This window comes from Enoplosus armatus, chromosome 9, assembly GCF_043641665.1.
Source record: "Enoplosus armatus isolate fEnoArm2 chromosome 9, fEnoArm2.hap1, whole genome shotgun sequence".
Taxonomy (NCBI): Eukaryota; Metazoa; Chordata; class Actinopteri; order Centrarchiformes; family Enoplosidae; genus Enoplosus; species Enoplosus armatus.
In genome coordinates, this window is record NC_092188.1 from 4,568,768 (window position 1) to 4,582,141 (window position 13,374).

A 13,374-nucleotide genomic window follows, 5' to 3' on the forward strand; every position below is an offset into this window, starting at 1 on the left:
ATGTTATCAACACCCAGTCGCGGTTCCTTCTCATGCAGTTGCTGGTTGTGATTTTTAAGACTTTGCTGTTGTTTGCACCACAAACAGTATGAATACATTCTATTATTAGTCCTTCTGTTTCGACATGTAGGAGCTCTCCGGCGGGAAAACTCTGAGGCCACTTTCTCTAGTGACATCCCTCGTTATCAGATGTCTACACACAAATGAACCTTTTTGTTTTTCCACAGACATGTTCATATATCTTTTATAAAATAAATCTTATATTTCCAAGTATACAATAATAAAATGATGCACTCTGCAGAAAAAAAGGTAACAGGAAACTCCATATATACACATAGTATATTATACTATTTTGGCAGACAAGAACATGGACAATTGCAGTATTGTAAACAGCTCTTTACTCTCATTCATGTTGTTTTTGTCCACTCTTTTTCTTTACTTTTTCCGTTCCCTCCTCGCTCCCTCTGTCCCGTTACATTCATAACTCCAAAAAATTGTGCTTTAAGAAATCTCTTCCAACAATCCAAGGGCTCTTTTTTTTTTTTTTCTTCGTCTCCTCGGGTAACATCCCCGTCTGCTGAGTAGAAGTGCACTGTCTCTGAACAGTAGGTCAGTGTCTCGATGGCTCTCCCGGCTCACCCAGGAAATGAGAGACAGGGCAACAAACCGATGCATTAGGACTGAAGATGAAGAGGCTTATGAGTCTTAAGCTAGGGAATATTAGGATTTATGTCTGGCACTGATAATCATCAGCATCTCTACATAACTCTACTCAACTTTCCCAAAAAAAAGTTATATTTTTGCTGGATGTTCAGATTTGGTATTTATACAATGTGTGCTTGGCAGCATCAGATGTGTCGCAAATGTTTAAAATGTTTCATGCTTTTCAAGCTTTCAGTGCAGTTTCTAAACATTTTAAGACTTATAAATAATGACTGTGATTTTCCAAACCTCTCTAAACTTTGTGTGATCTGGACTTGGGTAGGATTTGCGTCCTGGAGTAGTTGTGGCATTTTATTGATGATTACAAGGCAGAAGTCTGAGAGGTTACAGCTGTGCTTGGGATACAGGAATGTACACGATGGAATGTGGAAGAACACTGGTGTGTGTAGAGCGGTGATGCCAGGTTAAAGAGTGCTAAAGGATAGAGAGAGAGAGAGAGTGAGAGCTTTGGGTTTTGAGGTCAGGAGGCAGGAACAGGGTAGAGGTCTGAATGTGGATGCCGAGAGAGCACCAGAGGAGGACTGGGGGTGTTTAGTTGTCCTCGTCAGTGAGCTCCTCCTCCCCAGTGGCCTTCTCAGGAATGGCGTCAAGGCTGCGTCTGCTCTTGGATTCGGAGCCGGAGGAGCCGCCCGCTGGTCCGCCTTTACTCAGGTTACAGGTGAGCGCAGCATAGTGGATCTGCTTGAGATTCTCCTGGACTTCACTCCTGGCGTGCTTCAGTAGGTCTGCCTGACCCTGAGGGGGTGACAACGGCGTAGTATTAGGAGACATGGAGGCAAGCTGTAAGACATTTCAGACGTACACCTCGATAACTTTTACATAAAAGTCATGACGGCAATCTTACTCGATCAGACCCGGTAACATTTCCAACAGTCTGAATTAAATGTTGTCATATTAACGTAAAGGTCACAGCAGCACAAGGTTAAATACTCAGAGAGAACTTAAAATTAAAATTTAACCTATGCTATGAAAATAAAATCAGTTTAAGTTGCTGCGGAGGTTCTGTTCATGCAAGTTTGACGAGTATGACGAGTCCCAACGTCTCGTCATTCTATGCTTATGTTGTCTGACATTAGAAAACAGGCAGCCGAATTTTGATTTTAAAATTGATAAGAATTTATTAGGGGAGCATACTTTGCACTGACAATGGTCACTGAGTAAGGCTGAAGGCAAAATAAGTTTTAATAACCATCACTGATGCATCCGTGATGCCACCTCAGCAGTGTTTCGTCTCTTGCATCAGGTGCCAAATATCGCGCAAGCATTGTGGTTATTTCCGTAAAGGTCCTGTCATGTCTGCATAAAGCCGTCAGGAACATTTACACAATGGATACGAGAAGCCGCCACTTTCACAGCCAGACGAAGCCAGCAGTGTTGTGTACTCCATGTATGAAAAGGGCTTTGGGAAACTTTTTGTACTCCATTCAAAGCTTTGTTGGATAGAAGCCATTTTAAAATCTTCAAGACCTTCTGTCGATAACTTGATGTACTTTTAAATCTCAAGTCTTTTTAGCTAGTGAGCCTACCAACAATAAGATCCATGTAAGTAGAGCTCCAGATTAAACATGGACAGAAAATACAGCACACATGATGATTTACACACACTCGCCCAACTCGACCCAATTACCTGGGGATTAGTATAAATTATAGCTGAGCTACTTGTGAGGTAATCTTAATTAACACATGCAAAAGGTCGTTAAATAATGACCCCTTGTGTCAGCAGTGGAAGTTGAAATAAAAAGGTGTGGTAAATACATGAGAAATATGTGAAATATTGTTGCTAATATTGTAAAAATGGATATCAGCCTTATAGTTGGGTTTCGGTTTACAAACAATCAAGGATGCACGTGCAGCAGGGAGGCAGAAAACACATGACCACAATGTCATAATGGCTTATATAGTGTATGGACATTTTCAGCATATTGAGAAACAAAAGCAACTTGCTTGAAAAGTACGTTCTAGAGGTCAGTTTGTGTAAGACTTCACTGAAAGCCTCACCACACACACATTGATAAATGGAATGATGAATGTAATTCCAGAGAGAAATGAGAGCTAATAGTAACACTGAATTGATAATAACACCGACACACTAGTAACCTTAGCATGTATGAAATTCCTGCTGTTTGCCATGAAAGCTCATAGTATTAGAAACCTGCTAGCCTGGTTCCAGATCACTGGTCACATCCAAGATTTGTTCAGCGATTCAAACAGGTCTAGTACTGTACCTGTTGATGGCTTTCTCCGCTGGTTGACCAATCAGGGCCTTGTAGGCAGGATAACATAACACAAGGGCAACATAATCTTCCTGCATAGCTTGCTAGCTACCGAGCTAGATTCGTGAAAAATAGCATCAGAAAAATAGGAACAAGCTTGGATGAGATTGCTGAAGACAACTTACAGAAATTCTCTTAAATCAACACTTTTTTGATCCATGTGAAACATTTTAACTGCTAGCAACGACTACTGTCACATCTGTGTTGGCTTAAATTGACGTCTGTGGGACCAAAACGTCGCTCACTACTGACTGTAACACAAAACGACACAAAATACCTCCCCCTCTCAACAAGGAATCGGCTAACGTGAATATAACGTCAGGCTGAACGAATGAAGTAAAACCATCTGCAATTTACAGGAAACCTCACTCATAAGAAACTGTTTCAATACAGGATTTAATAATTCATTATTCATCAGCTGCAAAGGGATCATGGAAAGAGACTCTGGTGTCCCAGAAGCCCTCAGTCATTCTGGTTTGTTTTCAAGCCCCTGTGTGCGTGCTTCCTATGACAACTGTGCTTGGAAACCAGTCTATTGCACAGCCCAAACAGGAGCGGTCATAAAACTGAAATAACGTTGGTAAGATTCCTACAGCAGCTTCTGGAAATGTCCATAAGAAAAACTGCCCAAGACCATTGACGCTGACCTCTGCCCCCCTCTGATCATTGTTGTTTTTGCAGGCATATGAGAAGTAACACATTTCAAATTACTGTGTGCAATGTGGCAACTGCACGCCACTCACACAGAGAAATACAGAAAACAGTGTATGTTGGAGCGGCACAGTGGTCACTAGTGTACTGCCTGCTGTGAATCTCACCTTCAGTATGGTGATGTTCCACGTGAAGCTCTCCACTGCCTTGTGCAGCTTCCTGCCCTTCAACCCTTCCTTCACGGCCAAATCATGGAGGTTCTCGTGAAATTCCATCGCTGAGGGAGAAAGACAGATGAGAGCGAGAGCAGAGTCAGTCTTTGTGGCGGGGGCTCATGGTGGTTTGTGAGACAGAAGCGCAAGCTGTGAGGTGACTGGAGTCTGGGAGATGTGACTGGGTGCTAAGCCTGTTGTCACTGTGAGGAAATACATTAGAGCAAAGACACTGGCATGTACTGTCAACATTTCACAGCCTCCTCCTGCAGCAGAAGGGTTGAGTAAGTGGAAGTAAAGAGATACTCCGGCTTGGAGGAGGACTCCTCTCTGCTTACTGTACGCTGGCAGTGTGATAATAGCTAGCAACAGCAGCTGTTATTGATGGTGTGCTGCATGTCAGGTCTGAAATAAGGTTTGAATTTCAGAACAAATTAAGGAGAGGATTGGATTTAAGACGTGAAGACGTGAAACTGTACGAGCACCTGCCATCAAAACGTTTATATTTCTCACTATTTTGTTGCAGATTTGACTGAAGTGTGACCGTGTCAGTTATTTGAAAGCTAACAAAGGAAGGTGCATGCTGTTTCTCTGGGGTCTCCTACTTGTTTTAACAAACCACGCATTAATTTTCATTGTGTTGTCCCTATCAACAGGGAACACTTTGTTGAGCATGTGTGCCCTCCTTCAGCGACGCCTTGCTTCACCGTCATAAATCATGAAATCTATATCCTGGAGTGAAATGTTAGTAGAGGGTAAAGCACAGTGGCACATCCCCACGAGGTGTTGATGGGATGTCAAGGGATAGGAGTAGGCGAAAAACCTGCGAGTTGGTAAAGAGAAACCAAAAAGGCACGATAACTCAAAGGCAGAGAAGAAAACAAAAAGCAGAGTGGAAGGAAGCAGTGAGGCAGGATGAGAGGGAAAAGAAAGAAGCCCGGAAACATAGAGAAAGGCAGAGGAGAGACGCAGTGTAGGCAGACAGACATGACGTTCTTTCACTGTGGATTAGCATCAAGGCGTCGAACAGAGGAGGGATTTGTCTCCTGAGGAGCTTTCCCACCTCCTCTCTTCCTCTCCCTTTCTTTCCCTTTGCATGACTGAGTCTGAGTAAGGACATGTTTAACGTTGAGTTGGCTTTACAGTGCAGCACAGACACTGCAGCAACAGGCAACCACAGCCTTCGAGGTGAATAAACCAAAAGGGAGACGGAGCAGAGTTCCTGCTACGGCACAAAGCCCGTAACTGCCAAACACACTTCTGCACTGGAAATTCCTACCGAGAACGCTCACGTTTCTGCTTGAAGATATCGGAGAGAGCCTGCTCAGGCCCATGTTGGTGCTGTTGCCATGGAAACATGGCGTGCACGCTAGAGAGACCCCCTTCATGTGAAATCGCCATAATAGGTGTGGGGCTGTTTTTAAGCCTCTCAGCTGAGGCTCCAAATCTGCCACCAGATCTCAGGCGTGAATATAGCCTCAAACAACTGACACATCGGACACATTTATCGTCTTCGGACCTGACATCACACCACTGCTCCTAAATCATACATGCACTCTTCCCCCATTTCCTGCGTTCTAACGACCATGTCAAATTATTTCTCTCTTCAATTTCAGGTCGCTATCCTGTAACTGTAGAGCTGCTGCTGTGCACGTGAACCATGACTGTGCTGAAGAAGGTGCACAGCTTCCTCTATCTCTTACACACACACACACACATACACACACACTGGAGGTTGCCTAGCAACATTTTATGGAGTCTGGCAGGCAAGAAAGGGGGAAGCTCATTCTCAGCAAGGCATTTCAGACTCTCTGTGAGGTAGTGCTGCAAGACTGTACAATAAAGGCTGATGCTCGCGCGCCTCACAGTGTGAAATAAGTACAGCATGGAGTGGCAGATCAGAGGAGCACCTGAATCATTCCTTGGATTGATTATTGATCATTCTTTTAATGAGATGATTGTATCGACTAGAGAAAAGGGGGAGGAGAAGCTGTAAACCATGATTGATTCATAAGAACTACATCTTAGCGATTCTTTTCATGATCAATTAATCTGCTGGTTGTTTTCTCAATTAACTAATCACAAAAAAAACACACACCCAGCCTAAACTGACGTCTTCAGATTACTTGTTTTGCCTGAACAACCCCAAAAATGTATCGTAACACTGAAAAGCAGCAAATCCTCACTTGTGAGAAGTGTTTGGAATCTGTGGTTTAGACCTGACTGAAACCAATTCATCGATTATCAAATCGATAACTGACAAACCGTTTCAGTTCTAATATTAACTAGAATGTATTAGAGCTGCAACGATTAGTCGATTAAAAGAAAATGAATTACCAACTATTTAGATAATTGATGAATTGTTTAATTTTTCAAGCAAAAATGTCAAACATTTGCTGGTTCCAGCTTCTTAAATGTGAGGATTTGTTTGTCAATTATGGCAGTAAATGAAGAGTCTTTGGGTTTTGAACTGGTGGTTGGACAAAGAAGCGATTTGAAGACGTCAGTTTGGGCTCTGGGAAATTGTGACAAGCATTTTTCACATTTGATAGACGAAATGATTTATTGATTAATCATGAAAATAAATAATCGTTAGTTGCAGCCCTATAATAGCACCTTCCATGTGCAGATGTTGCACGAAGTGTTTTGCAAACAAAGATAAAAAATAAAAGATGAAATGTTTGATATTAAGAAAATCCACCCCCCAAATACTGAATGCTTGGGGAATCCACATTAAAAGGTATTTTAACTTGTGTAACACAAACAGTGGCTCTTTGCTTTGTATTCTGCAAAATGTCACAGCAGCTCCACTCTACACAGCAGAACACCATCATTTTTCACTTGGCATTTAAGAACATCTTCTGTGCTGATCTTGTTAGTCTGCAGCAGGTTCAGTCATCCAGCTGCCCTGAATGCTAATTGGAACCTAAGTGAGTGCGTGCCGGGCGAGGGAAGTGACATCCATGTTTGAGCTGCATACACCTGACTGTGTTCTCTGACACTGCCTGTGTGGGGGTTTTCTGAGCGGAGAGTGGGGCCTGTCTGAGCTGATGTGATGGATTATTCACAACTTTAATAGCTGTTGCTGCTGGAACGTTCTGCTTACTGTAAAGGGGGAATTGGGTTTGTACTGACCCAGTTTCAACACAACAGACAAGCGCATGAAAACCACACCGCATGCACACATCGAAATGCAAACAAGTACATGAGCGCACGCACACGCGGCTGGGGTAAAATTATGTCAGTTCAGGATGGAAAATAAGTCAATGTTCAAGTTCAGTTTGCCATCTGTTGTGTCCTAGTTTACAATTGTTGGCTGTTGACTTTTCTCCAGCTGATTTTAGATAATCATATATAATGGCGCTCTGAGACCAAAAGCCCCACAAAGCTTCTGTGGAGGCTTTTGAAAAAAGATTTGGTCTACTTGAGCATTTTCACTGCTGTGTTGTTCATTTGACTATTGTCTCATAAAAGAATGATTCACTCCGACAAGAAGCTTATCAACAAGGACTGGAACTCACTGTACAGCACAATAGTTACAACAGATCCTGCTGTGTTGCTCAAACGTACTCATAATGAAATGCCATTTTGTAAAGACGAGTAAGTAATGAAGTAGAAAAAGATGTCTGGCAGAACTTCCGGCCCCCTTCAGGCTTAAATACTTTGAATTATTTCAAAAGAGTGATTCATATAAGTCCCACGGAAGATAAGCAACAGGTAGAAGCACAGTTGGCAATGCACACTTGCATTAGCACACAGTACATATTGTAAATCATTTCATACTGCAGATCTGTAAACTGCTGGCAAAACAGCAGGTGGTCTTGAGAACATTAGATGCTGATGAAGGCTGGACAGATGAACTGGGTCACTGTGACAAATGAACGCAGACACAACTCACATTTCGTACGGTATCCATTTAAATAGAAAAAAAAAAAATAAATAAATAGAAAAAATAAAATTCCCAGGTGCACAGACATGAGCAGAGGCTTAGGGGGATCTTTCTGATGCCAGCAAGCTCACGCACACCTTTATCGCAACGTCACTGGCCGGTAACTGTTAAAAATGGCTGGAAGGTGGTCGAACGGCACAAAGACTTTGATCTGCGTTCGTTAAAAGACACAGTCCTCCTCCTCTCTGATGTGCCAAGACAATGGAAATTGAATATTTTATAAGTCATCCATCTGGAAACCAATAAAGCTGAGCGGTGATAATGATGGTCCGTCTTTTCTTCCCCTCCGCTCTCGCTTAGCGCTTCCATCAGGCTTACTCAGTGATACATTTTCCTTCTCTGCTGCTTAGATGGAATCATCATTGCCAGAAAGTGCCACATTATTAAGCACATTAATGTCAAAATTGAATTTCTTCTCATTAACAGGTTTTACCCTCACATCTGCATAGACTGCGACACTTGTTACGTTACACAAGAACTGTCGCAGAATAAACACTGACCTCTGAAAGAGAACACGCACCAGAGGAAGAGAGCTGTCCCTCCTCTGACAGCATCCTATGCCAATATTTCCCCTCGAGACTGTGTCTGTGTGCATATTCTTGAATCCAGCAGAGCCTTCGCTGACGAGCTGCCAATCAAACTTTGCTTCTCAGAAAGGCTGAATGGAGTTATTTACCCCTGGCCACATTAAGACGTTATGTTACAATAGGCCAGAAAGCCAGGACATCATTAGCACATTAAATACACATATGAGGGTCTAACTGGCATGGAGTCTCTGGTGGAGAAGAACTATAGATGGACTGCCATCTGTTAGCTTTGATGCTGCCGTGCTCCAGTACGCTCGTCTCTCTGAACCTTAAACCAGACCTTGTAATTAGAATGTAGCACAGAGGCTGTAACTGGTGTGAATTCAACACCTCTGTCTGAACGGCAGCTTTTCAAAGGGAAACTGTGACTGTTACATACTTGAACATGATTCAAATGGTAATTCCACTTATGCAAATAAGCAAAGTATAATCAGTTGTGTGTCGTGTGGCTTCAGAGAGATGGTATGGTTAGCATTCAGGAGCTGTTTAATGTTGTCAGGAAACAGCCTTTTATGGTTGTTCTCCTTCACCATCTGATCTCTTACCTGCTTTTTGGGTTTGTAGAATTCTCTCATACACCCCTTCAGAGTTTTCTAGCAGAGTCTTGCTGGTCTGGATCACCTGAAAGAAGACAAGCATATTGTTCATATTTGCCTTTATTTTCCCACAATAAAGCAGGGAGCAGTCTCCGTCTGGCGGTCGGGTGTTTCTATCCAGGGAGGGCTCAGAAAAACAAGCTGTTATTACAGGCACGTCGGAGGGCGTGGGCACTGAACTGCATTTTTTAAAGCCAAAATTAGAGGGAAGGAGACAAGCAATTAGGGTGTTTATTAAAAGTTGCTTTTTTTTTTCTTCAAACAGGAACAGTGTCTTGTCTATAACTGTCAATCCTGATACTTGGTTTTGAAAGCATCTTTTATAAAGAAAAGGCAGATAGTCAAGTTCATATGATTATGATAAGAGTAAAACGTAAACATGTGAGTCATTTTGAAGCAGACTGCTACCGTGTTATCAGTGAAGTTGCAGCTGTGAAAGATGCTAAGTTTAGCTCCTGTGGTGTTATGCTGAGGCTTAATTGAGTGCACAAACTCTGCTGACCTGCAGACTGTTAAAACTCTCAGGGTGGCCATTAAGACAGACTCAAAGACTTAGGGAATCAACACCGCATCCTCCCCACACCACCCTGAAAAAGCCTTTGGTTTCCTTATACAAGGACAACAGCACAGCGGTGTTTCACGAGGTTAACGATGCATATGTAGGCTGTCGCAGACTGAGGTAAATAAGCACTGAGTGAACATGGTGCCTGACAGACCATCTGGATCTTTCTCTACGATTATCTTAACAATAGCTTAATTATTTCATAAGAAGCTATATCCAAATGTCACTCTGCTTTTGATTTCAATCAGTGCCTGTTGGGTACTGGGGCCTTTGTGTTGTAATTGACTTGTACATTTCCTTGTACACTCCCTAAGTGACTTAAGTGCATTGCGAGGTCGTGTCACGAAGCCAGGCTGCTCTGCCCAGCTGCCAAGACGGAAAGGAGGGGAAGCAAAACACCATTTTATTCAAACTCAGTACCACAAAGCCACTGCCATAAAAAAAAAGAGCAGTGACCAACATCCCGGCCCTTAGATCAATCCCTGGAGTATGCCAGCTCTGTGGCTGGCCAGCAGGAGAAGAGGGGGAGGGGGGGTTCAGGTGAAGGAACGCTTTAATTATTAACACTCTCATATTACTCAATGGGACAATTTAGTTTTATTAAAGGTTAGGTCTGGGGACATTTTTATTATTGTCAAATCCCATGAACAGACCAGATCCTATTGACAAGTATTGCCTGTGCATCCAAAGCCCTGATAAACCGTATTCCCCTTTTCCATAGAGCTCAATTGTTGTCCAAAAACGATTAAAAACAAACCGTAACACTGGGTGGCATGAACCTTCATTGCTATAAACATGGGCACTGTAGTTTGTTTTGAGTCAATCCTACAAACACTATCCTGCTGCTGAAAACAGAACAAGAGCGCCAAATGTGTATTAATCCCAAATACACGCAGTAAGTAAGACTACTGTATATATTTGTGACCCATTTTTTAAGATTTATGTCATTAGTAGAAACCAATAGGCTCGAGTGCTACAGACTGGATCAGGAAGTCAGAAAGTATGGACAGTCAGGCTAACACATTGTTGGGTTTGTTTGGGCATTACTACCTAAGACCGTCTCTGATAAATTGGTTGTTGAGCGGTCGTCTTTTTTCTTATTTCACCAAGTCTCACTGGATCTGGTATAATTAGTTTTTTGTGCTATGAAACCTTATATGATTACCACCACGAGTTTCAAACGTCCATTTCATCATCACAATTTAGATCTAGAAGTAATTTTTGAAAGAATTAGAGAGGGATTTTCTAAAGACAAATATAAACATGCAGTCTTTTTCTAGCACGATTCCATAGATTTCATCCCCTGATATTGTATGCTGTATGGGGGACAGATACAGTATCGCATGTAGTGAAAAACACCATGTTATGCTACAAGCAGTCATGACTAGTGATTGTGGCTGTTTGTGTCACTCCGCAGCTGCAGTTGCGGCACTTAAAGCTGTCACACACGCTGTGATTACTTCCCTGATGGGAGAAGAAATTACCGTCTTGGTGGCAGGCGCAGCATCTCAAATGTATTTAAAGGCACTTTCTAAAGGTAAGTGGGAGGACTTTGCCCCACTTGCACACTAAAGACTACTTCTTGTAAGTGGTATGTTTAGTTCTATTATTAATATTATTATTACCCGCATTTAACAAAAAACAGAAATGCTCATTTATTTTTAAGTGATGTTAGCTTAGCATTAGAATTATGCATGTAACTAGTAAAAACTGAAGGGGAATACATTTTAAACACAACAGACCGTCATTATGAATACAAAGGTATTGGACATATGCAGATGAATAAAAATACATAGAACTAATATTTATATAAAGTTCTAATAGATTCAAGTGCCATAGAAATTAATATAAAAATAATATTTGGTTACCGTCGGACAAAACAAAGACTAACATATGGGCTTCATATTCCCCTCCAGCTCAGTGTTTCAGAGATTTACAGACAGTGCCCTTAGCTCATCTGTTGTGAACAAAAACAGAAATCAGACCATGTTATCTAAGACCATAAGCTGGCATCGTGCTGAGTTTCTCCACCTTTTTCTCAGCACACAAATGGGCAGGGATTGAGACCTAGATTCTATTTTTGCCAATTAGGAAACGAAAGCCTGGTTACTCCCAGTGGTGGATTTTGACACAGTGCCTGAATTACTAATTGTACTGTTCCATACATTATTTACAACTCTTTAAGGCTCTCCTCGTTTCATTTGTGCCTCTGTACTTGTCAGCTCCTCTTCAGCTGTGCACCTTCCTGCTCCCCGTCTCCTCTGGCACACTGCTGATGATCAAGGCCTGTAGCTTCACACCACTTAAGCCCTTGCTCTTAATTTATTCGAATTTGGTCCCAAAACACCCGTCGTTATATCCTTTCTTTCCTCCAACTCAGTTTTCCTGCCATTCTTTCCATCAGGGATTAACTAGTCCTCCACTCTCGAGTCTGAATAGAGCAGAGTTCACCTTAATCGGTCTGCATCAGAGTCTTTTCGGCATCATCCCCCTTTTCAGATGTTAGGGATAAAGTGTGCTATAAAAAAATAACACAGTTGGGTGCAGATAACACTTAATTGTGTCGTTGTTTCTCTTCACAAACTGTTTCTCCATGCATTGTTTCCACAACAAGCTAAATTGCAGGTGAAATTTCCATCAACTCTTTGCGTCACACAGGTGTACACACCTCTCGTCTTTCTGTGAGGTGCCACTCAAATGTAATCAACTAAATATTTAATATGGTGCGACCAACACCATATGTGCCCTTGCCAATATGTTTTCACCTTACAGTGTGTTCTCCCTCTATGCATACTGTAAATGTGGGACACCAAAAACAGCTGGGCTCAGACACTAATGCTAAACACTGAATCTAATTTTACAGGGTTGAATACATATTCTGGGGGCATAATGCTACAGCCAAAAGGATGAAGATATATCTGATAAAACAATATAATTACTGGATGCAAAATTATTCAAAGTGGTTCATTTGTTGCTGTACTTCTGCCAGTGGATTTTTGCAGGGGATTTCTGCCTCCTGCCTGAAGAAATAACAGAAAGTCCACTTGCTCATAACGTGCTGAGAATCAATGTAAGAGAACAGGATGTGTTAAGGATAATGGCGCTGTCTGGGAATAGCGTCAGTGGCGTGTTGCATAACTTGAACATTGATTTTATTACTTAACAGACCTCCAGCCCGTTACCTAACCATCTCTGTTGACCCCATTAAGTCCAGTAAAGCAAATGTATTGATTGGATTGGAGTCAAAGCTAGACAGATCAACTCATATCCCCCTTAAGCTATGTTGAGATTTCTTTTCTCAATAAGGAACAATGAGGATGGACAAGAAAGAAACGGCACATTTACTTAAAAACATCAGCAGATTAAATCACGTCTGCTGATTTGTTTTTCAGTATTGTATTCTTTGAGGTTTGAATAAGTGAATGTAAAATTTCATATTTTACCTGCACAGATCAGTCATTCACTCTTCCTCTTGTGTTTTTATTTATGGCAATTTATCTGCTTGTAGCACTTTTGCTTCCAGGTGTTATTGCTGTGCAAACACAGTGAACAACTCTTTCCGACTACTACTCACCATGTCATAGGTGGTGACGACTTTCTTGAGGACCTCTGGTAGCAGGCCTTGGGGCTCCAAGTTAGGGTACTGTTCATTGAGGTTGAACACCAGAAGGGGGCTGTTGTCGGGTCCAGTCAGTCGAGGGGAAAGGGCCAAGATGCACTGCTTCAGGTTAGCTACTGCTGAAAGGCCGCACAGCTCTTTAAAGGACACGATGGCATTCTGCAGAAAGAAGAGAGAAATTACAGCGGAGCTTGCATGCAGG

At 42.1% G+C, this 13,374-nt stretch overlaps 1 protein-coding gene across 1 annotated transcript in view; it reads right to left on the reverse strand.

Annotated features, from left to right (window-relative positions):
• Positions 1 to 976: 976 nt before the first annotated feature.
• Positions 977 to 13,374, reverse strand: part of LOC139289650 (inactive phospholipase C-like protein 2) — a 30,609-nt gene continuing 18,211 nt past the window's right edge. Inside the window, exons 3-6 of the mRNA XM_070911252.1 lie at positions 13,128 to 13,331; positions 8,941 to 9,016; positions 3,815 to 3,924; positions 977 to 1,458 (exon numbers count right to left, since the gene is read on the reverse strand). Of these exons, the coding sequence (XP_070767353.1) occupies positions 1,255 to 1,458; positions 3,815 to 3,924; positions 8,941 to 9,016; positions 13,128 to 13,331 (594 nt within the window). The 3' untranslated portion in view covers positions 977 to 1,254. The remainder of the gene's footprint in view (positions 1,459 to 3,814; positions 3,925 to 8,940; positions 9,017 to 13,127; positions 13,332 to 13,374) is intronic.